Source organism: Panthera leo, chromosome D3 (genome assembly GCF_018350215.1).
Source record: "Panthera leo isolate Ple1 chromosome D3, P.leo_Ple1_pat1.1, whole genome shotgun sequence".
Taxonomy (NCBI): Eukaryota; Metazoa; Chordata; class Mammalia; order Carnivora; family Felidae; genus Panthera; species Panthera leo.
In genome coordinates, this window is record NC_056690.1 from 35,363,590 (window position 1) to 35,388,043 (window position 24,454).

The 24,454-nt window shown below is 43.3% G+C and overlaps 1 protein-coding gene and 1 non-coding gene across 5 annotated transcripts in view; one reads left to right on the forward strand and one right to left on the reverse strand.

Moving 5' to 3' along the window:
- The window catches only part of TWSG1 (twisted gastrulation BMP signaling modulator 1), a 72,509-nt gene extending 61,903 nt beyond the window's left edge, over positions 1-10,606 (reverse strand). The window contains exons 1-2 of one of the 4 annotated variants that reach the window (XM_042910513.1): positions 10,378-10,606; positions 7,847-8,000 (exon numbers count right to left, since the gene is read on the reverse strand). In XM_042910513.1, coding sequence (XP_042766447.1) covers positions 7,847-7,969 — 123 coding nt within the window. In that variant the 5' untranslated portion in view covers positions 7,970-8,000; positions 10,378-10,606. Of the gene's footprint in view, positions 1-7,846; positions 8,001-9,069; positions 9,709-9,744; positions 9,910-10,302 lie in introns of those variants that run through there. The other 3 variants (XM_042910514.1, XM_042910511.1, XM_042910512.1) reach the window with 3 other exon arrangements.
- Positions 10,607-24,221: 13,615 nt separating this feature from the next.
- On the forward strand, positions 24,222-24,337 carry LOC122204335. Its single transcript, XR_006195620.1, has one exon. It is a non-coding gene; the product is annotated as a U5 spliceosomal RNA (small nuclear RNA).
- The last annotated feature ends 117 nt before the right edge of the window (positions 24,338-24,454 follow it).

A 24,454-nucleotide genomic window follows, 5' to 3' on the forward strand; every position in this document is an offset into this window, starting at 1 on the left:
TGAACAAAATATTAGCAAACCGAATTCAACAATACATTAAAAAAATAGTTTACCACAATTAAGTGGGATTTATTCCAAGGATGCAAGGGTGGTTCACTATTTGCAAATCAATCAACAAGATATATCATATCAACAAGAGGAAGCATAAAAACAATATGACTACCTCAGAAGATGCAGAAAAAACATTTGACAAAGTACATCCATGATGAAACTGTACAGAGTGGGTTTAGAGAGAAAATGTTTCAACACAAAAAGAGCCACATATCAAAATCCCGCAGCTAAAATCACATTCAATGGTGACAAACTGAAAGCTTTTCCTCTAAGATCAGGAACAAGACAAGGATGTCCACTCTCACTACTTTTACTCAACATAGTACTGGAAGTCCTACCTGTGGCAATCAGACAAGAAAAATAAATAATTGGCATCCAAATTGGTAAGGAAGAAGTAAAACTCAGTCTTTGCAGATGGCATGACACTATATACAGAAAACCCTAAAGATTACACCAAAAAACTACTAGAACTGATAAATAAATTCTGTAAAGTCGAAGAATACAAAATTAACATACAGAAATCTATTGCATTTCTGTACAGTAATAATGAAGTAGAAGAAAAATAAGAAAACAATCCCATTTACAATTGCATTAAAAGAATAAAATAATTAGGAATAGATTTAACCAAGGAGGTGAGAAACCTATACTCTGAAAATTATCAGAAACTGATGAAAGAAACTGAAGATGACACAAAGAAATGGAAAGACATTCCATGCTCCTGGATAGGAAGAACAAATATTGTTTAAATGTCTATACTACCCAAAGCAATCTACACATTTAAAGCAATCCCTACCAAAATACCAACAGCATTTTTCATTTTCTAGCTTTCAGAACTAGAACAAATAATACTAAAATTTGTATTGAATCACAAAAGACCCCCAAAAGCCAAAGCGATCTTGAAAAAGAGAAGCAAAGGGTGAGGCATCACAATTCTGGACTTCAAGTAATATCACAAAGCTGTAGTGACCCAAACAATATGGTACGGGCACAAAAACAGACACATAGATCAGTGAAACAGGGTAGAGAGCCCAGAAAAAAAACCCACATCTATATGGTCAATTAATCTACAGCAAAGGAAGCAAGAATATACAATGGGGAAAAGGCAGTCTCTTCAATAAATGGCGCTGAGGAAACTCAACAGCTACATGTGAATGAAACTGGACCACTTTCTTACACCACACATAAAAGTAAACTCAAAATGGATGAAAGACCTAAATGTGAGACCTGAAACCATAAAACCCCTTAAAGAAAACATAGGCAATAATGTCTTGGACATCAGTCTTAGCAACATTTTTCTAGATACGTCTCCTGAGGCAGGGGAAACAAAAGCAAAAGCAAACTAGTGGGACTACACCAAAATAAAAAGCTTTTGCACAGCAAAAAAAACACCAACAACAAAAAAAGGCAACCTAGTGAATGGGAGAAGATATTTGCAAATAATATATCTGATAAGGGGTTAATACCCAAAATATATAAAGAACTCATACAGCTCAACACCCAAAAAACCACAAATAATCCAATTAAAAATGGGAAGAGGACCTGAAGAGACATTTTTCCAAAGACATACAGATGGCCAACAGACACATGAAAAGATGTTTAAGGTCACTAATCATCAGGGAAATGCAAATCAAAACCACAATGAGATATCACTTCACACCAGTCAGAAAGGCTATCATCAAAAAGACGGTGAATAACAAGTGTTGGCACAGATGTGGAGTAAAAGGAACCTTCATGTACCATTGGTGGGAATGTAAGTTGGTGCAACCACTGTAGGAAACAGTAAGGACGTTACTCAAAAAGTTAAAAATAGAAATACAGAGAACAAACTAACGGCTGTGGCGGGAGGTGTGGGGTGGGGGGTAGCTGTGGGTAGGCAAAATAGATAAAGGGGATTAAGAGGTACAAACTTCCAGGTATAAAATAAATAAATCACAGAGATGAAAAGTACTGCATAGGGAATACAGTCAATAATACTGTAATAACATTGTATGGTGACAGATGGTAACGACACTCATCATAGTGAGCACTGAGTAACATAAAGAATTGTCAAATCAATACGTTGTACACTTGAAACTAATGCTACATTGTATGTCAATTAAACTTCCATTAAAGAAAGAGGGGAAAAGGCCTTCTTACTCTGATTTAAAAAAAAAAAAAGCAGGGGGGTGCTTAGGTGGCTCAGTCTGACTTCAGCTCAGGTCATGATCTCCCAGTTCAAGAGTTAAGCCCCTTGTCGGACTCTTTGCTGACAGCTCAGAGCCTGGAGCCTGCTTCACCTTCTGTGTCTCCCTTTCTCTCTGCCCCTCCCCCACTCACGCTCTGTTTCTGTCTCTCTCAAAAATAAATAAAATAAAATAAAATAAAATAAAATAAAAATAAAAAACACTGGGACACCTGGTTGCATCCGACTCTTGATCTTGGCTCAGGTCATGATCCCATAGTTCAAGAGTTAAGAGTCCTGTGTTGGGTTCTGTGTTGATGGCATGGAGCCTGCTTGGGATTCTGTCTCTCCTTCTCTCTACCCTCCCCCTGCTTGTTCGTTCTCTTTCAAAACAAAAATAAGTAAATAAACTTAAAAAAAAAAAAAAAGAACTAGAAGGAAACTTTGAGATCTCCCAGCCAGCGAATTTATTTTACACTTAATACGTAGCATATTGTATTTCCCAAAGATGTCCATGCACTTTATGCCATCCACATGCTCTTCTTATGCTCCTCTATCAGAGGCAGGGCCTATGTTCCCTCCACTTAAACCTAGGTGGACTTATGACCATTGTGGGAGTAGTAGGTAACCTCTCGGGTGAGGCCATGAAAGGCAAGAAGATTCCTCCGGCTCTCTTTCACGGCACACATATCTTGGGAGCCCAGAGCCAACATGGAGGTGACTGGCTAGTCTTAAACCAGCACACTAGAGAGGTCATATAAAGACAGAACTGAGAAAGTGAGTGAGAGTGAGGAAGAGAGAAAGAGAGAGAGAGGGACAGAGGGAGAATGAGCATGCTGAAGAATCTTTCTAGCCCCAGTGTTAGACTTATCAGTGAGCCTTCAGATTTGTGGGATGCAGCACAGCGACCGCCAGTCACATATAGCTACTTAAATATAAATTACTTAAAATTAAACAAAATTTCAAAATCTATTCTTCAATCACACGAGTTATATTTCAAGTGCTCAATAGCCACACATAGCTGCTAGCTTCTACTTCACTGGACAGGGCAGGTGTAGACTGTTTCTATCACTGGAGAAAGGTCTAGGGAATAATGCTGCTTCCAATAACTCCAGCCCCCAGTCCTTCAAGCTGCCCTAGTGCTGTGTGGTGCAGACATGAGCTATCCCACCAAGCCCTGCAAATTGCAAATTCGTGGCCAAAATCAATGTTGTTTTCAGGCACTGATTTTTGGGGTGGTTTGTTACGTACCCAGATAGTAAGTGGAACACAAGGAAAATAAAGCTGAAGATGTGAAATAATCTGCCGGAGTTTTGGAGTCCCGAAAATCAGTCAAATATTGGGACTAATCACATTTTACTTCAATGTCCAATAAGTGCTGATGAATAAATGAACAAGAAAATCCCCGAGTCTTGAGCCTGCAATAGTTTTGTTTTTATTTATTTAAAAAAATGTGTATTTATTTCTGAGAGAGAGAGAAAGAGCGCATGCACATAAGGGGCAGTGGGAGGGGGAGACAGAGAATCCCAACCAGGCACGTGGAGCCGGATGCGGTGTTCGAAGTCTCGAACGATGAGATCACGACCTAAGCTGAAATCAAGAGTTGGACACTTAACCGACTGAGCCACCCTGGTGCCCCAAGCCCACAATATCTTTAATTTCAAATACTTTGCCACTATGCACCAGAAGCATTGTCTCTACTACTCCAGAGAAAGATTTGACGATTCCTGGCTCTGAAGGAACAAGATCCTGAGAAACGTTAGCATCACGGAATCCATGGTAAAGAAAACAAGTCCTAGTTTCTTTCCAGTGAATTTACCAGTGAACTCACCATTTAACAGGTGAAGCTCACTCAATTTTCCAGTTTTTACACTCACATAGTACTCTTTACTTTTTTAAGTTTTTTAATTACATATTTTTAAATTTTTTTAAATGTTTATTTATTTTTGAGAGAGACAGAGAGGGCATGAGCGGCGGAGGGGCAGAAAGAGGGAGACACAGAATCCGAAGCAGGCTCCAGGCTCTGAGCCGTCAGCACAGAGCCCGACGCAGGGTTCGGACCCACAAACCGAGATCATGACCCGAGCTGAAGTCAGACGCTCAACCGACTGAGCCACCCAGGTGCCCCTATAGTACATATTTTTAATCTTAAAAGCAAAAGAAACAAACCAAAAACCTTTGATGGTGTTTATCAATATCAACCAAAAACTATTTTTTTTATTGACTGATTGATTGAGACAGAGGGTACAAGCGAGTGAGAGACAAAGAGAGAGAGAGAAAGAGAGAGAGAGAGAGAGAGAGAGAGAGAGAGAGAGAACCACAAGGGGCAAAGAGAAAGAATCTCATAAGGGGCAAAGAGAAAGAGAGAGAAAAAGAGAGAGAGAGAGAGAGAGAGAGAGAACCAGAGAACCATAAGGGGCAAAGAGAGAAAAAGAGAGAGAGAGAGAGAGACGTGGGGCTCATCCAGGGCTTGTGTTTCACCTGAAGTGGGGCTCGTGTTCACCGGAAGCAGGGCTCGAGCTCACCCAGTGTGGGAGTCAAGCTCATGAACTGTGAGATCATGACCTGAGCCAAAGGCAAATGCTTAACACCTGAGCCACCCGGGCACCCAAAAGCTATCTTTTAAAAATATTCCTTTACCAAGCAATTCATTTTAATAAAATCCAATTTTAAATTATTTGAACTAGGGGCATCTGGGTGGCTCAGTCGGTTAAGCGTCTGCCTTCGGCTCAGGTCACGAGCTCACGGTTCGTGTGTTCGAGCCCCGTGTCAGGCTCTGTACTGAAAGCTCGGAGCCTGGAGTCTGCTTCAGATTCTGTGTCTCCCTCTCTCTCTCTGCCCCTTCCCCACTCACATTCTGTCTCTCTCTGTCTCTCAAAAATAAATAAATGTTTTTTTAAAGTTTTTTAGAAGTAAATTATTTGAACTAATGGAAATTACAGATTTGGAGAGTCAAAAATAACTAGGGATGTAAGTGAATTTCCACCTAAACATGAATATAAAAATCACTGTGAGAGACTTCCTTCCTTCCTTCCTTCCTTCCTTCCTTCCTTCCTTCCTTCCTTCCTTCCTTCCTTTCCTTCCTTCCTCTCTCTCTCTCTTTCTTTCTTTCCTTACTTATTTTGAGAGAGAGAGAGAGACAGAGGGGCATAGATAGAGTGAGAGAGAGATTCCTAAGCAGTCTCCACACTGTCAGCACAAAGCCCAAATGGGGCTCGATTCCATGAACTGTGAGATCATGACCTGAGCCGAAACAAAGGGCTGGATGCTTAACCGACTGAGCCACCCAGACACCCCATGAGACTCTATTTCTAATAATGAATTATGAAGCTACATTGAAACAACCTGGGAAGTATCACAGCTTCCCCATCAGACCAGAGCAAAAGCTAGACTTCACGTACAGACTACAAAATTTTCTGCTAGCATGAGCCTAAGCAGACATACCATAACAAAACTTCCATGTATGAAATTAGACGATACTCAAAATAACTGTTAATCTTTAACTTTATTTATTTTTTTTCAAAGTAATCTCTACACCCAACGTGGGCCTTGAATCACAACCCTGAGATCAAGAGTCACATGCTCTTGCAGGGCACCCGAGTGGCTCAGTTGGTTGAGTGTCTGACTCTTGATTTTGGCTCAGATCATGATCCCAGAATCATGGGATCGAGCCCTGCATTGGACTCCATGCTGAGTATGGAGTCTGCTTAAGGTCCTCTATCTCTCTCAAAAAGAAAAAGAAAAAAAAGTTACATGCTCTTGCAACTCAGCCAGCCAGGCACCCCCTAAATTTGTTAATATGTTTTAAAGAGTTCTTATCTCTAAAATGTAGAGATTAGAATCATGATAAAATGATATCAGGAATTTGCCTGAAGTTAAGATGTAGCTGGGGTGGGCAGTATAGAGGAGCACAGATGAAACAAAGTAGCCCTGAGTTAATGACTGCTGTCACTGCTGGGCTTTATACTCCTCTCTTCTACTTATGCTTGAAAAAGTCCACAGCCAAAGAATTAAAAACCAACCAACAAATATTTACATGTTTTGGTTTGAAATGCAAAGCAAGGGTGAAGAGAGTATGAGACGGTGGCAAACCACACTCAGATAAAGGCCAGGCTTCCTAGAAGTTCAACTATTAAAGAAAAGGACCAAAATGTCCAAAATAAATACAAAATGCCTCAAATCTATAAAAACCCTTATCACTTCTATTTTTTTAACATTTATTTATTTTTGAGAGACAGAGCGAGACAGAGTATGAGCGGGGGAGGAGCAGAGAGAAGGGGCTACACAGAATCCAAAGCAGGCTCCAGGCTCTGAGCTGTCAGCACAGAGCCTGATGCGGGGCTCGAAATCACGGACCGCGAGATCGTGACCTGAGCTGAAGTCAGACACTCAACCGACTGAGCCACCCAGGCGCCCCAAAACCCCTACCACTTCTAGAACACACACCCAAGCGCTCCATGTTGGGATCACAGCCAGGACGTAGCTGACTCATACATTACACAGAATTCTAACATGTGTGGTTACTGGATTTCTTAGCCAACAGCCAATAACTAAAAGGGAGGCTCATAAATACAGACACACAAAAGGCACAAGACTGCTGATGGCCTAATGGGATGGGGAAAAAAAGAGAACAGCTATATAAGACGTGAAGTTCACCGCTAATTAACATAACTTTATGGGGTAGTAACTAGTATGTTTAGTTGGAAGGCCACAGGATTTGGAGTCAGACTGTTCCATAGCCACTTACTTGCTAGACGAACCTAACCAAATTATTTAACCTCATTTTTTTCTTTAGAAAAATGAAAGTGGTAGCTATACCACTAGGCTTATCCTGAGGACTGAAAGAGAGGTAACTGTCGAGTACTTTAGAAGCAGATTCTCCAATCTCAGCTGACCATTTGCCTACAACCTTAGGAGAGTCGCTGAGCCAGAACCAGCCAGCTAAGCGCTCCTAGACTCTGAAGCCTCGGACGCCGCATGAAATAATAAATGTTTGCTGCATTAAGTTGCTACATTTGGAATAACTTGTTGCACAGAATAGACAACTATTATATGAAGGAACAAGGTATCTATTATTTGACTAGCTAAATTTTTTTTCTAAATATAGTCATTGAACTTCTACAAACTAGGTAACACAAGGGAACCCTTTTCTTTATCTGAATGGCATACTCATCACTTTGTAATGGCATATTTATGAAGCCGGGTATTATTTTCAAAACGAAACTCCTTGAATCTGACATGGCTCATATGCAAGAAAACTATGGGGGGTAAAAACCTAGACTCTGTGTCACGGTTCAGTACCTCAGGCCTTGACCTCATACTCAGGCCTTACTCTGTAATATATATATACTCTATATCTATATCTATGCACTGTGTATCTACACTACATTTTGTTTTTTTAATGTTTATTTATTTAGTTTGAGAGAGAAAGCACAAGCAGGGGAGGGGCAGAGAGAGAGGGAGAAAGAGAATCCCAAGTAGGTTCAACACTCAGCACTGAGCCGGACACAGGGCTAAATCCCACAACTGTGAGATCTTGACCTGAGCCCAAATCAAGACTCGGATACTCAACCCCACTGAGCCACCCAGGTGCCCCCACGTTTTAATATTAATAAAAAGTATGCTTAGTCCTACCTGAATGAGGCATTTGCTCACATCGCTAGCACAGAGTGCTTTGTTACAACTCAGTGACTCAGGGACCCAAGTCAGGAACACCAGAATGGCCAGAGTAAGCATAACAACAGAATGTGACTTCATGGTTCTTCAAAGACAATCGACTCCCAGGAAGCTAAACCAACAAACAAAAAGAAACAAAACAAAACAAAACTTTAATTCAAAGGCAAGGACTAGGTTAAGAACAAATACAGAAATGGAAAGCAAAACAAATAAAGCAAGACTCATTATTTGTATTAAACAACTTTTGAGTGATCATTTAAAGGACATTTTCAATGAGTGATTAAACAGTCAAAACCAACTACTTTATATAGTAATGTCTTGTCAGCAAACTGCAAATACATGTGTGTGTGTGTGTGTGTGTGTGTGTGTGTATGTGTGTGTGTGTGTATACACACACATATATACCACCGGATTACTGAGGCAAATAACTACTTTTAATACTGCACCACTTTAGCTTTAGGCCCATTATTCAACTTTAAACCTATATAAAAACTATTAATATAGTACCATAATATAAAACGTTTAACAAATTTTAAAACTGCAAATTATTCTAATGATTATTTATGACTATCTCATTTTATGTCTTCACATTATTAGCCAGAAGCTATGAGCTTGAAGCAGCTCAGAGAAAGAAGTTGAGGTGACAGTCATTTCTTAAACAACTTAGCAAATAACCAAGGGGGTAGTAAATTATCGACTGCATTAAGAACTCCGAGTAATTTCTTAAAATGTGAAGATGTTCTTTTAAGCCTATACCATAGGTACCATAGATTCTGCAACGTTATTAAGAAGACAGTACATTTTAAAAAGGAAAAGGAAAACAAGACCAGCACAAATCCTGATAGTGGCTAAACAGTGGTTAGGCTAACATGGTTAGTAAGCTTTTTAAAAAGATAGAACTTCTTCGAGTTCAAACACCACCCCCCCCAATCAATTAAAGTAAATGATTATTGATGTCAGATAGATAAAAGGTGAGTTTATGGAGCCTTTATGATTATTGTAAACTTTTACTCCAAGCATTACAAAATACAGTAAAACAAAAGCTCTAAGAAGGTGAAAAGAATAAAGGGCTTTGCACCAGGTATGACTCAATTTTGAAAGAGAAAGCCCTGGCGAGGCCCACAAAGTATTCCGAAAGACCGTTAGTAACCCAACTTTCTAATATATTTAACAGCACATACCAAGTCGGATGATTTCTGGTGCCACCAGTACATATTCGTGGAGGCCAAAGAAGGTATTTTGAAAAGTGATTTTTTTTTCCCAGAACTAGTTTTCACCCTACACTCACTAAAACTGGGACTTTCCCCCCCATCTCTTATGGTTGTCTCCATCCTACTCCCCAAAGCTTACTGGAAAAAGTATTCAAGTAAACAAGGGCAAGTACAAAGCAGGTAACAATTGTTTAAAGGGCCTCTCCTTTTTTCCTGAGGAGTCAGGAACGGTGCCGCATCGAAACTGTTTTCGTACGTGGGGACCAGTTTCTCAGGCTCTGGCGACCTGTGCGTGGTCCCCAAGGGGGATGGCACTGACAGCAGCCTTTGTGCCTCCGGACGGAGCCCCAGCTGCCGGTTGGCGAGGCAGAGGCCACGGCGGCTCTTCACCCCGGCTCACCGACGCCGCTGAAAGCGAGGCAGGGGAGGGGGCCGCAGGGGTGCCGCCGGCCTGCGCGCCCGCGCCCAGCACCCACCGGGCGGCGCCCCCACTTCGTCCAGCGCGTAGGCGGGGCCCAGGCCGCGCGGGAGCTGCTCCGCTCCTCCCGGCCGCGAGAGCCCGCCGCGGCCTCGGCCTCCAGAGGCCGGAGCTCGGGGCCCGGACCCTCCCCGGCCGCAGACGCTGCCCCGCCTGCTCCCGCTCACCGTGCGCCGTGGCGCCGCCAGGCCGCCTGGCCCTCGTTTCCCCGCAAGTCACCCGAGCCCTGGGCGCGCCGCCGGGCTGTGCGAGGGAGGCAGGCCGCGCCTCCGCGCCGTCCCTCAGCGCTGCGCCCGCGAGCCTCGGGCACCTTAAAGAGACAGGCCCGCCACCGCCCTCCCCCCAGCTCCCCCGGTCCCTCCGCCCGCCCTCGGCTCCCCGCCGCCGCCAGCTCCCGACAGGAGGCGTCTCTCACTCCCGGGGCGCTGCTGTCAGCGCACGCCCCGGCCCCGCCCCCGCCAGGCCCGGCGCCCAGTCTCCAGTCCGGCCCCGACCCGGCCCGCGCGAAGGCCCCGCCCCCCGGCCCCGCCCCCGCCGGGCCCACGGCCGCGGTCCCGCCCCCAGCCGCGGCCCCGCCCCGCTCACGCACGAAGGCCCCGTCCCGCCCTCGGGTCACGCCCAACAGCGGCCACACTCCGGCCCCCAGGGACACCCACCCGGGCGCCCACGCGCGCTTTCCCTCCGCCCTCTTCCCCGCCCCATCTCAGGCTTCTTTGTCCGCCTACCTGGGGCAGACCCTCTGTGAGGCCCAGTCCCTGGACTTAGCAAGTGCATGTCGCGCAGCCGCCCATTTGACGTACCCGAGCTCGGTGACTCTCTACGGCAACCACTTGAGGCAGCGGTGATGGTCCCGTTATGGGGATGCAAGACAGAGGCACCTAGTGGTGGAGTAGCCCAGCCCGCTACCTTGCAGAGCTGACACTTGAACTCTTGTTATCTCGTGTTGGAGGCCGGATTTATTAAAAAGGCAGGTTTCTGGGCTCTGACTCAGAGCTACTGAATAAGGATCTGCTAGGGCAGAGCCTTCGTTCAGCAGTTCACTAAAATTTGCTGCGTCCTTAGCCAGTGCCTGGCACTGTGCTTAGCAGTGTGCTAAGCACTGGAACTAGAAAAGAGGAGGCGATGTGGGTGCTGGCCGAGAAGGAGGCCACTGGCCTTGAGAGAGGATGGACAGACAGCTAGACAAATGGCTGCAGCGAACCACCCCAAGTAGGAGAAGGCTCCCGGAGCATGGATGACGCAGCACTCACTTCAGGCTGTATTTTAGAAAAAAAGAATTCCTTCCATCAACAGTTGGCATGTACATAAAGGCATTTGAGAATTGCGCTCAGATCTTTACAACAACCCTGGGAATTTGCTTTTTAAAAAGATTCCAGAGTGATTAAGTTGGAGCCCATTGGGCTAGAAGATCCACAAGGTACTTTCCCTTTGCAAATGGTGACATAATAGTGATAGAGTTTTAAGCTAGTAGGAGTCTTAAATGCCTTACATTCCCCTTTGTTGCTTGGAAGAAAACAGAAAGAATGGATGGAAAGAGTTGATTGGCCAAGGGGGTGGATTACCTTAATGATGTTAGTCCATTTTTGTACAGTAAGTAAATAAACGTGAATTTTAAAAATCATCCCTGAAAGTTATATTTTTAAAATTTGTAAATGTTTTTATTCATTTTTGAAAGAGAGGGCATGAGTGGGAAAGGGGCAGAGAGAGGGGGACAGATGATTTGAAGCAGACTCTGTGCTGACAAAGGCAAGCCTGATGGGGGCGCTCAAACTTACAAGCCGGGAGATCATGACCTGAGCCCAAGTCGGATGCTCAACTGACTGAGCCACCCAGGTGCCCCATCCCTGAAAATTATCTTAAAGAAATAATTGAGAGTATACAACTTTAAAGTCCTATCCTTTGGCATTACTTATTGGTTAAATGAATTATGGCACTCCAGTGCAATGGACTAAATCACCTATTAAAACGTAATATTGTAGGTCAGAAGTTCTCACAATTCCGGGTCTCAGGACCCCTTTACACTCTTGAAAGGTACTGAGGGCTCTGAAGAGGTTTTATATGTGCTACATCTATCAAAACTTTTGAAATTAAAACTGAGAAATTTAAGAACTATTCATTTATTTCACTTAAAAATAATAGACTCTAAGGTAACACGAAAGACATATTTTATGAAAAATAAGCATATATTCCAAAACAAAAAAATAGAAAAGTGACATTATTTTACATGTCAAAGTTAATAGAAGGCAGCTGGATTTTCATATTTGCTTCTGCATTCAAACTGCTGCAATATCATGTATTATGTAGCCTCTAGGAGACTACTCTAAGCTTGTGAGAGGAGAATGAAAAAAGGCAAATAATATATTAGAATTAAAATAAAAATTCTGAGCTCATGAACCCCATGAAACGGTCTTGGGACTCCTAGGGTCCCCAGATTACACGTTGAGTACTAGTATTGCAGATAAATATTGTTGGCATGGAAAGATATTCATTGTATATCAACATTTTAAAGTGGTGTACATACTTTTAGAATGATTAACATCAAAAATTGTGTATACAGGGGTGCCTGGGTAGCTCAGTCAGTTAAACGACCGACTCTTGGTTTCTGCTCAGATCATGATCTCATGGTTCGTGAGTTCAAGCCCTGAGTAGGGCTCAGAGCAGACAATGCGGAGCCTGCTTGGGATTCTTTCTCCCTCTCTCTCTGCCCCTCCCCTGCTCGCTCTCTCTCTCTGTCTCTCAAAATAAATAAACTTAAAAAAATTGTTATATAGGTATTTAAGAAGGGCTGGAAAAAGGACCATGGTGTTAACAGTGGTTATTTCTTGGTGAAAATATGAGTGATTTTTGTTGATGTATATTTTTTGTTGTTTTTTATCTGCATTTTCTGATGTCTTTGTTTCTGTTACTTTGGTAATAATGTTTAAAAATACAGCTTTTTAAACGTTTTTGATTTATTTTTGAGAAAGAGAGTGTGTGAGCGGGGAGAGTGCAGAAATAGAGAGTGATAGAGGATCCAAATGGGGCTCCACACTGACAGCAGAGACCTGGAACCATGAGCCACGAACCCTGAGATCGTGACCTGAGCCAAAGTCAGAAGCTCAAACAATTGAGCCACCCAGGCGCCCCCAAAATACAATTATTTCTAATTTAACTTAAAGATCCTCCTTGTTACACCCTAGAAGGTCAAATTGTAGTTGAGCCCCCAGGTGAACATCGAGTGGTTCTAGATCTGTGGTTGGCAGTTTGAGAATCTGAGAGCCATACTGCAGTGGCTATTTTATTTTACCAGAAGCCTTTATAATCAATGCAATAAAAAACTCTTAGTTGGGTTATGGGGTGCTTGGGTGGCTCAGTTGGTTAAGCGTCCAACTTCTTTGGCTCAGATCATGATCGCACCACAGCTCATGAGTTTGAGCCTGGCGTCGGGCTCTGTGCTGACAAGTTCGGAGCCTGGAGCCTGCTTCAGATTCTGTCTCCATCGCTCTCTGCCATTCCCCCACTCGCGCTCTGTCTCTCTCTGTCTCTCGAATGTAAATAAACATTAAACAACAACAACAACTCTTAGTTGGGTTTGATGAAAGGGTCAAATGTCACGGAATCACCTAACTTTCAATCAGACGTGGACCTGTCAGTGGTTGACTCTCAGCCGACTGTAGTAAGGGGATGTATTAGTTTCCTATTGCTGCCTTAACAAATTACTGCAAATTTACTGCTGTAGAACAATACAAATTTGTTATCTTACAGTTCTGGAAGACAGAAGTCCTAAAATCAAGGAATCAGAAGAGCTGTGTTTCTTCTGGAGGCTCTAGGAGACAATCCATTCCTTGCCTTTCTAGCTTCCAGAAGCCACTGGATTCCTTATTTTGTGGCCAGTAGTGTGGCATCTTCAAGTCAATATCCCTCCCTCCTCTCTCTCTCTTTTCCTCTCTCTGTGTCTCTCTCATCTCTTCTACCATATTCTCATCTCCCTCTCTAGCTCTGACCCCCCTGAATCCCTCATGTAAAGCCCCCTGTGGTTTGGTTACATTGGGCCCACCCGGATAACCCAGGGTAATTTCCAGTCTCAAGATCCTTAATTTAATCACATCTGCAAAAACTCCCTTTGTCCATGAAAGGTAATTAACATCCATAGATTTTAGGGAATGGGTTGTGGACATCTTTGTGGTCTAGGGTGGGGAGGTGTAGTACACAAGGGTGGGTTTGGGGGGATTGGGTGGGGGCATTATTCTGCCCAACACAGAGGTATAACAAGGAAAATTGTTAATTTGTAAACTTCTGGTCTAGAACTCATCCTTGTAGGTAGTGGGTTATATACCCTCATCTCTGGTCATCGCCTCACCCTGCCCATCCACCCTAGAAGAAAGGAGCAAAGTGAGAGCCTGATGCACAGGTTTTTGGTGCCCTTGCCAATTTGATTTGGCTTCTCCACTTCTGAGTTTCACGTTGCTGATTCTCTAAAGGAGAGAGTGGGTGGGGCCCCCTGTCTTCATGGGCGGGAGGCAGGGCAAGGGCCCAGGAAGGGAAGCTCAGGCCTGGCTGAAGGAGGCTCCCATCATGAGCACCTTCCAGCCCAGTGGGCACAGGAAAATTACTCTGTCTGCCAAAAGGCCAGCACTTCAGGGGCTGAGAATCCTGATTTGGAACCCACTGTCCCATTCTTAATGTCTCTCGACTTGGGTAACTCAACTCAATTAGCTGATCTGGTTTTACATATTTGAATTAAAGTGAGCCACAGTTTATCCACCTCCCAGCTTGATCTTGGGAGGGAAGATCTACCAGGGATGGGAGGCCCATTTGAGGAGAAACCTCCTTTGCCCATCACTCTCTCTCCCCCTTCCATCCTTCCTCCCTGGTCTGTTATGGGTCTACTGCAAAGCTATCTAAAGAATGAAGAAAGGAAGTGGATTTCTTCTAAAGGCCTCTCAGTTCTTCCTGTTGTAAAACAAGAGGGGCGCCTCGATAGTTCAGTCGGTTGAGCATGGAGCCTGCTTGGAATTCTCTCCCTCTCTCCCTCTGCCCCTGTCCCCACCATGTCCCCCCCGCCCCACTCCACACTTGAACACACACACTCTCTATTGAAAAGAGCAGAAAAAAGAAGAGAAAAGAAAAGAAGAAAAGAAAAAAGAAAAGAAAAAGAAAGAAACATAGGAAATCTTGAGGATATATATATATATATATATATATACATATATATATATATATATACATACATATATATATATTGAGGATATATATATATGTATATATACATATATATATATGTATATATATATATATACATATATATATATAGTTCTAAAGTTTCTTGTCATTCCCTCGCTATGAATGGTTGTTGATCCACCATGTAAAAGCAACATTCAGTCAGGTTATTCCCCACATGGGGATAGGGGGTGAAGGGTAAGGTAGGGGTGGAGGGGTGCCCAGGGACTGCAGGAGGCCCAGTAGACCACTGGGGGAAGCATGCAGACCCCACCTGCTGGAAGAGGGTGCTATTTCAGCAGAGGAGATTTGCAAAGGACTATCAAGGGCTATTGAGATACTTACAAAACGTAAGCCCTAAGGCTTCCCAAAATTCAATTTTTAGAAGTGTAAATAGTAGGCTCACTCTTGCCTAACAAATTAGGTCCAAACTCTGTAGCTTATTTATTTAAAATATTTATTAATTTATTTCCATTTACTTTCCCTGCCCCCATCACAGAAATAATACATACTTGGATGGGGAAAATTTTTAAATTATGGGGCCTCGTAAAGCCATTTTAGCCCCTAGCAATTGCTCTTAGTTTTGTGTGTACTTCTTCTTTTTCTTAAAGTTTATTTACTTTGAGAGAGAGAGAGAGAGAAGCAGGGGAAGAACAGAGAGAGAGGAAGAGAGCGAGGATCCCAAGCAAACTCCCAACTTCAGCACAGAGCCCCATGCAGGGCTCGAACTCACAAACCATGAGATCATGACCTGAGCTGAAATCGAGAGTTGGACGCTTAACCGACTGAGCCACCCAGACAGGTGCCCCTTCTGTCTTTTTTAAGTCACATACATTAGTGTATGTTTGTGAAAAATGAAATTATGCTAAGAATACTTCACTACAACTTGCTTTTTTCCACTTAGCATATCTAGACCATCTTTTCATGCCAGTATATGCGTATCCTTTTTGATGTTCCACAAATCCTCTCCATAAGTCAAGCTGGTCTATTTTCACACTTCATACTTTTCCAATCTTGTATTTCTGCACATTCTTCTTTTTGCTAAGAACAGGATTCTTATTTTTTTCTAGCTACATAAATCTTACCCACACTTTAAAACCTGTTCAAATATCACTCTATCAGATATCAAAAATCATCTTCCATGTTTCAACCCAATGCCTGGCACATAGTAAGTCCTCAGTGAATGAATCGATTCAGTGAATGGGTTCCCTGGCTAACGTCCCCAGTAGCTCTGAGCCCCTAAAGCATTTATTTGCACTGATATTTCACAATTAGTGCATATATGTTTTGTTTCCCCAACTAATGTTAGAAGCTTCTTTAGGGCAGGAATTATGTCATTAACGTATCATTTCACTGTGCGCAGGCGTTCTGAGGCCCTCGGAAGGACCATGAAAACTAGGACCCGTGGTCTCACCTGTATTAGCCAAAAATGACAGTAGTAACCAAGAGGTGAAAAACATTTAGTGAAGAAGATAAGGCTGCATAGAGTCAAGAGCTTGATGGTCACTTTAAGAAACAAGGGAAAGCAGAAATCAGTGGGGCTAGAATAATCAGAAAGACTTCCCGGAGGCTTATGCTTGGTCAGAAGGGGAGGTCAGACCTGCAAGGGCAGAGAGGAAGACTTTGGGAGGTTAGTGACTGGAGGATGACGGGCTGGGAGGAGGAGTGTCCTAGCAGCAAACCAGCCAAGACGACCTCAGAGCCGCACCACCTTACAAGAGAGGAGCTCCGAGGACCCAGGAAATCAATGCTCTGTGTGTGTGTTAAATTCATGTGACGTAAAATTTACCATCCTAATCACTTGAAAGTATACAGTTTGGTGGCATTTAGTATAGCCACAATTTTAAGCAACCAGATAGTGGTGACACCATCAAATTCCAGAACGTTTCTCTCACCCCCAAAAGGAAACCCAGTACACATTAAGCAATCACACCCCACCCCCCCACCCCTACCTTGGTGATCACTAGTCTAGTTTTTGTTTCTACGGGTTTGTCTATTCTGGACATTTCATTTAAATGGAGTCAGACAGAGGTGCCTGGGTGGCTCAGTCAGTTAAGTGTCTGACTTCGGTTCAGGACACGATCTCGCTCACGGTTTGTGGGTTTGAGCCCCACGTCAGGCTCTGTGCTGACAGCTCAGAGCCTGGAGCCTGCTTCGGGTTCTGTGTCTCCCCCTTCCTCCGCCCCTCCCCCACTTGTGCTCCCTGCTCTCAAAAATAAATGAATAAACATTTAAAAAAATAAATAAATGGAGTCAGACAATATGTGGCCTTTTGTATCTGGCTTCCTCACTTAGCATAATGTTCTCAAGGTTTATATGTTATAGCACCTATCAAAACTTCATTCCTTTTTGTGGCTTTCATTTCATCACTGTATGATATGCCAGATTTTTTTTTTGAGTGTTTTTAACGTTTATTTATTTTTGAGACAGAGAGAGCATGAATGGGGGAGGGTCAGAGAGAGAGGGAGACACAGAATCTGAAACAGGCTCCAGGCTCTGAGCTGTCCGCACAGAGCCGGACGTGGGGCTGGAACTCATGGACCGCGAGATAATAACCTGAGCTGAAGTCGGACGCTTAACCGACTGAGCCACCCAGGCGCCCCTTTTTTTGAGTGTTTTTATTTTTATTTTTGAGACAGAGCCAGCACGAGATAGGGAGTGGCAGAGAGAGAGAGGGAGACAGAGAATCTGAAGCAGGCTCTGTGCTGACAGCAGAGAGCCTGACGCAGGGCTCAAATTCGCAAACTGTGAAATCATGACCTGAGCTGAAGTCGAATGCTTCCCTGACTGAGCCACCCTGGTGCCCCGATACACTACATTTTGTTTAGTCATCAGCTGATGGACATTCGGGTTGTTTTTACTTCTGGCTCTTGTAAATAGTATTGCTAGGAGCATTCATGTACACATTTTTGTTTGAACACTTATTTTTGATTCCTTTGTGTATTTAAGTAGGGGTGGAATGGGTCATATGGTAACTCTGTCTTTAACTTGTTGAAAAACTACCAAACTGCTTTCCACTGTGCCATTTTACATTCTCACCAGCAATGTATGAGAGCCCCAGTTTCCCCACATCCTTGCCAGCATTTGTATTTTCCATTTTTTTTTTTTTTATTATAGGCATCCCGGTGGGCGCCAAGTGGTATCTCATCGTAGTGCCTATTTCTTTTTATTCATATATTTATGTCTTGCTTATGTCTTGCTAGGAAGGATTGGAAGAAGCTTACAAAAATGCAAATGATACGGCAAGGGTCAAATACACAGGGACTTGGAAAGGGAGGAAAATAAGGTCAAGAGAGAAACACTGGGCACAGAGTGCCACAAAAATGACTCGCTGAGATGAAGGTAACAAATTGATTCTAAGCATTCTCTCAGCAAAGACAAAGGAAGACCACCCACGGTACTAGTAGGATAAAAATGAACTAGAGGTACTGCTTTTTCTAATATCCATGCTTGAGAGAAATTTCTCCCGTGGGTTCCCATGGGAAACTGCACTGAATGACTCAACAGAAATATATATCGGGCGAATAGGTTGAGGATCTATTACGTGCAGAGCGCTGGGTTAGGCACTGGCTATTGCTAGACACGTGATTCTGGATAAGTGTAACTAACATCGCCATGCTTCAGTGTCCTCCTCTGTAAAATGGAGGTTAAGATTAGTGCGCAGTTTATCAACAATACCAAACTATGGAAAGAGCCCACGTGTCCATCGACTGATAAATGCATAAAGAAGTGGTATATATGTGTGTGTATATATATATATATATATACATATATATATATGTGTATATATATATATACACACATATATGTATATATATATATATGTATACACACACACACACGTGTATATACACACCATGGAATGTTACTCAGCCATCAAAGGGAATGAAATCTTGCCATTTGCAATGATGTGGATGAGGCTAGAGGGTATTATGCTAAGCGAAATAAGTCAGGCAGAGAAAGGCAAATACCCTATGATTTCGCTCATATGTGGAACTTAAGAAACAAAACGGATTATATGGGAAGGGGAGAAAAAAGAGAGAGAGGGAAGCTAACCATATGAGACTCTTTATGATAGAGAACAAACTGAGGGCTGCTGGAGGACAGTTGGGTGGGGAGATGGACTAAATGGGTGACGGGCATTAAGGAGGGCACTTGTTATGTTGAGCACTGGGTGTTATATGTAAGTGATGAACCACTAAATTCTACTCCTGAAAACAGTATTACACTATAGGTTAACTATCTAGACTTTAAATAAAAATTTGGAAAAAAAAAAAAAAAGAAAATAAATTGTTCCTGCTTTCTAACTAAAAAAACCCCATAGTATGTAGTTGATCTGATTGTTCTGAGGGTGGAATAAGGAAATAAGATAATATCAAGTGCCTGGAACAAAGTAGGCTTCAAGAAACGTCATCACGATGGTGATGAAGAAGATGCTACCTGCCCTTTGGGGCTTACAGTTTAGTGTGTGCGTCAGGGGAGGAAGGAGACAGACAATAAACAAATAGACAACTAAAGCTATAATTACAAAACATGATGAGCTCTTTGGAGGAACTTAAAAGCGTGCTGGGAGAGAGAATAACAGGGAGACTGCCACTCAGACCAGGTGGTCTGGAGGGTTTCTCTGCGAAGACACATCTAAGCCAGAGTCAACCACTTGCAGCATAAGGGGCAGAATTCTAGACAGAGGGAACAGCACGTGTTCAGTCTCTAAGATGAGAAAGAGGACGTGTGATTAGCAAGTCATGCGGGAGGCGTCAGATCGTGCAGGCTTTGGGAACCCTGGCAAGGATTCTAAGTGTAGCGGGAAGCTACCGAAGATTTTAAAGCAGAGAGGGGCAGGTATACATTGATGGGAACTGGGTTTGGAGTGGCCGAGGATGGAGCAGGGAAACCAGTCACGCTGTTGAGCTGAGGCTGAAGCGTTGGACTAAAGTGGTGGCAACGCAGATGGATGGACATAAGGTGTATGTTGGAGCAGAAATAACGAGACTCGGTGACAAACTGGACATGGAAGAAGGTAGGGCGGAGGGAGAAGAAGATGAAGGCTGACTGCCGGGTTTCTGGCTCTACCTGTGGGTGGTGCCATTTGGTGAATGGGGGGGGGGGGGAAAGAGCGAGTTTGGGAGAGGAGGTCAAGGGTATGGGTCATGGCAAGTTTGAGGTGCCCATTCAGGATCCTTATATGAATTGCAGACTCTGTCCTTGGCACCGTGCCTAAAATGTGAAAGCATTTCTAACTAGAGGGGTACATTAGTCAGGCTTCTCCAGAGAAATAGAACCAATAGGAGACATAGAGGGCATATGGCTGACCCTTGAACAACGTGGGGGTTAGAGGTGCTGACTCCAGCACAAACACTGTTGATTCTCTGTGAGAAGTAAGTGAAACGATTCATTTTCAGAAATACCAAATAAAAGCTGTGCTGTCTAGTTAGCAATAGGTTTACAACCTATTGGAAATACACACAAACCGCCCCCCACCCTCCGCCCACAATGGAGGATGAAACCCTTTCACACTTCACTTCCTGCTTCTTCTTCCCCTCTCCATCTTGCGGGCTTATTTTCTGTGGGCTTTGCAGTGAGCATGCACCCAAAGAACTGAAGTCTCTGTGGCACCTCAGGGGATATATAGTTGTTCCAATTAGACTACTTTTTGGCCTTACATGGGCATAGGCGACTTCCGGGTAAGGCTGTACCGTCTGTAGCACTCAGCCAATGAGGAATCAGGGGACGGACTTGCCCGGTAGGAGGTAAATTGCCTGCTGTAACTGCCCGAGTGTGCCTGTCCATCAGACTCTCGCTCTTCCCAGAATGTTGATTAAAGCCTTGCTTCACTGTGCTCAGAGTCTCTTCGTCCCTCCTTTGAGTGGGGCAGTGGGCTTATTTCTCACACTTCCCAAAAACTTTACTAATGGCCTACTGGTGACTAGAAGCCGTACTGATAACATAAACTGTCGATGAACGCATATTTTGTATGCTGTGCGTATTATCTACTGTATTCTTACAATAAAGTAAGTTGGAGAAAAGAAAAAGATTTTTTTAATGTTTTATTTATTTTTGAGAGAGAGCAAGCTGGGAAGGAGCAGAGAGAGGGGGATAGAGGATCTGCATTGACAGTGCTGAGCCTGATGTGGGGCTCAGGAACTGTGAGATTATGACTTGAGCTGAAGTTGGACAACCTAAGGAAAAGAAAACACATTTCCAGAACTTTACTATATTTACTGAAAAAAATTCCCACATAAGTGGGCCCACGCAACTCAAACCTGTGTTGTTCAAGTTTCAATAAGAAAAGAATTTATTGGGGCGCCTGGGTGGCTCAGTTGGTTAAGCATCCAACTTTGGCGGAGGTCATGATCTTGCAGCTCATGAGTTCGAGCCCCGCATTGGGCTCTCTGCTGTCAGCACAGAGCCTGCTTCAGATCTTCTGTTTCCCCCTCTCTCTGCCCCTACCTTCTCTTCTCAAAAAATAAACATGAAAAAAAGGAAGGAAGGAAGGAAGGAAGGAAGAAAATAATGTATTGCAGGAACTGGCTCCCATGGTTAGGGACACTTGGAGTCCCACAGTCTGTTGTCTGCAGTCTGAAGAGCCAGGAAAGCTGGTGGAATAATTCAAGTCTGAAGACCAGACATCCAGGAAGAGGAAGTGGCTATTGGCTTCAGTCCCTAAATCTGAAGGCCCGAGAAGCAGTAGCCCCAGTGTCTGAGGCAGGACTAGATGGAGTTCCCAGCTCAAGAAGAGAGAGAATTTGCACTTCCTTTACCTGTTTGATCTCTCTGGACCCCCAGGGGTGAGGAGTCTGCCCACATGGATAAGATTAGGTCAACGCCAGCAGCTCAATCAAATGCTAATCTCATTCAGAAACCTGACACACACCCAGAAATGAAGTTTTACCAGCTCTCTGAGCATTCCTTACAACAGTGATCAAAAATCTCCCAAACAACAAGAGTCCAGGACTGGATGGCTTTCCGGGCGAATTCTACCAGACATTTAAAGAAGAGTTAACACCTATTCTTTTGAAGCCGTTCCCAAAAATAGATATGAAAGGAAAACTTCCAAACTCATTCTATGAGGCCAGCATTACAGGGATTCCAAAACCAGACAGAGACGCCACTGCAAAGGAGAATTACAGACCAATTTCCGTGATGAACGTGGACGCAAAAATTCTCAACAAGATACTAGCCCGCTGGATCTTTATCAGAATTATTCACATGATCAAGTGGGATTTATTCCTCGGATGCAGGGCTGGTTCAATATCCACAAATCAATCAATGTGATACATCACATTAATAAAAGAAATGATAAGAACCAATGATCCTCTCAATAGATGTTGAAAAAGCATTTGACAAAATATGGCATCGTTTCTTGATAAAAACCTTCAAGAAAGTAGGCATAGAAGGATCATACCTCAAGAGCATAAAGGCCATGTATGAAAGACCCACCACTAATATCATCCTTAATGGGGAAAAACTGAGAGCTTTCCCCCTAAGGTCAGGAACATGACAAGGATGTCCTCTGTCACCATTATTATTCAGCATAGTGTTGGAGGTCCTAGCCTCACCTATCAGACATATAAAAGGCATCCAAGTTGGCAAGGAGGAAGTCAAACTTTCACTCTTTGCAGACGACATGATACTCTATGTGGAAAACCCAAAGGACTCCCCCACCCAAACTGTTCGAACCGATAACATGAATTCAGCAATGTCACAGGACATAAAAATCAATGTACAGAAATTGGTTGCATTTCTATACACCAATAATGAAACAGCAGAAAGAGAAATCAAGGAATTGATCCCATTTACAGTTGCACCAAAAACCAAAAACACCTAGGACTAAACCTAACCACAAAGGTGAAAAATCCATACACTGAAAACTATAGAAAGTTTATGAAAGAAATGGAAGAAGTCGCAAAAAAAAGGAAAAATATTCCATGCTCATGGATTGGAAGAACAAATATTGTGAAAATGTCGATACTACCCAATCTACATATTCAATACAATTCCTATCAAAGCCACACAGGCATTCTTCATAGAGCTAGAACAAACAATGCTAAAATTTGTATGGAACAAGAAAAGACCCCGAATAGCCAAAGCAATCCTGAAAAAGAAAACCAAAGCTGGATGCATCACATTTCTGGACTCCAAGCTGTATTACAAAGCTATAATCATCAAGACAGTATGGTACTGGCACAAAAACAGACACATAGACCAATGGAACAGAATAGAGAACCCCGAGATGGACGCACAAACATATAGCAAACTGATCTTTGACAAAGCAGGAAAGAATATCCAGTGGAAAAAAGACAGTCTCTTCAGCAAATGGTGTTGGGAAAACTGGACAGCGATATGCAGAAGAATGAACCTGGACCACTTTCTTCCACCATACCCAAAAATAAGCTCAAAATGGATGAAAGACCTAAATGTAAGACAGGAAGCCATCAAAATCCTGGAGGAGAAAACAGGTAACAACCTCTTTGACCTCGGCCACAGCAACTTCTTATGAGACGTAGAGGCAAGGGAAACAAAAGCAAAAATGAACTATTGGGATCTCATCAAGATCAAAAGCTTCAGCACAGGCGAAGGAAACAATCAGCAAAACTAAAAGGCAACCGACAGAATAGGAGGTATTTGCAAATGACATATCAGATAAAGGGTTAGTATCCAAAATCTATAAAGAACTTATCAAACTCAACACCCAAAAAACAAATAATCCAGTGAAGAAATGGGCAAAAGACACGAATAGGCACTTCTGCAAAGAAGACATCCAGATGGCCAACCGACACATGAAAAAATGCTCCACTTCACTCATCATCAGGGAAATACAAACAAAAACCACAATGAGATACCACCTCACACCTGTCAGAATGGCTCACATTAACAACTCAGGCAAAAGAGATGTTGGCGAGGATGCGGCGAAAGAGGATCTCTTTTGCATTGCTGGTGGGAATGCAAGCTGGTGCAGCCACTCTGGAAAACAGTATGGAGGTTCCTCAATGAGTTAAAAATAGAAGTACCCTATGACTCAGCAATTGCACTACTAGGCATTTATCCAAGGGATACAGGTGTGCTGTTTCAAAGGGACACATGCACCGCCATGTTTATAGCAGCACTATCAACAATAGCCAAAGTATGGAAAGAGCCAAGGGTACATCGGAACAAATTGAGGGTTGCTGGAGAGGTGTCGGGTGGGGGGATGGGCTAAATAGGCAAGGGGCATTAAGGAGGACACTTGTTGGGATGAACACTGGGTGTTATATGAAAACGATGAATCACTAAATTCTATTCCTGAAATCATTGTTACACTATATGTTAACTAACTCGGATTTAAATTAGAAAACAAAACAAAACAAAAGGAGAGAATGTGACCAAGGTCTGGACAAAAGTGTGAATGCTATGCTGTGGGAACCAAGAGGTTTCAGGCTCCAATTTCATTTCAAAGTCTCAGAATATACTCTGGTTTCTCTTCAAATCGTATGAATCTTTCACCTCTTACTAAAGATTTCCGTGGAGAGGAACAACTCTGAGTCTTAAGCCAACTTTTCGAGGCCTTCTTTTAACAGGGCCACATATATCATTTCAAGATAAGGCTTCTGAGGTGTCCCTGGCTGGCTAAGTCAGTGGAGCATGCAACTCTCGATCATGGGGTTGTGGGTTTGAGCCCCACATTGGGTGTACAGATTG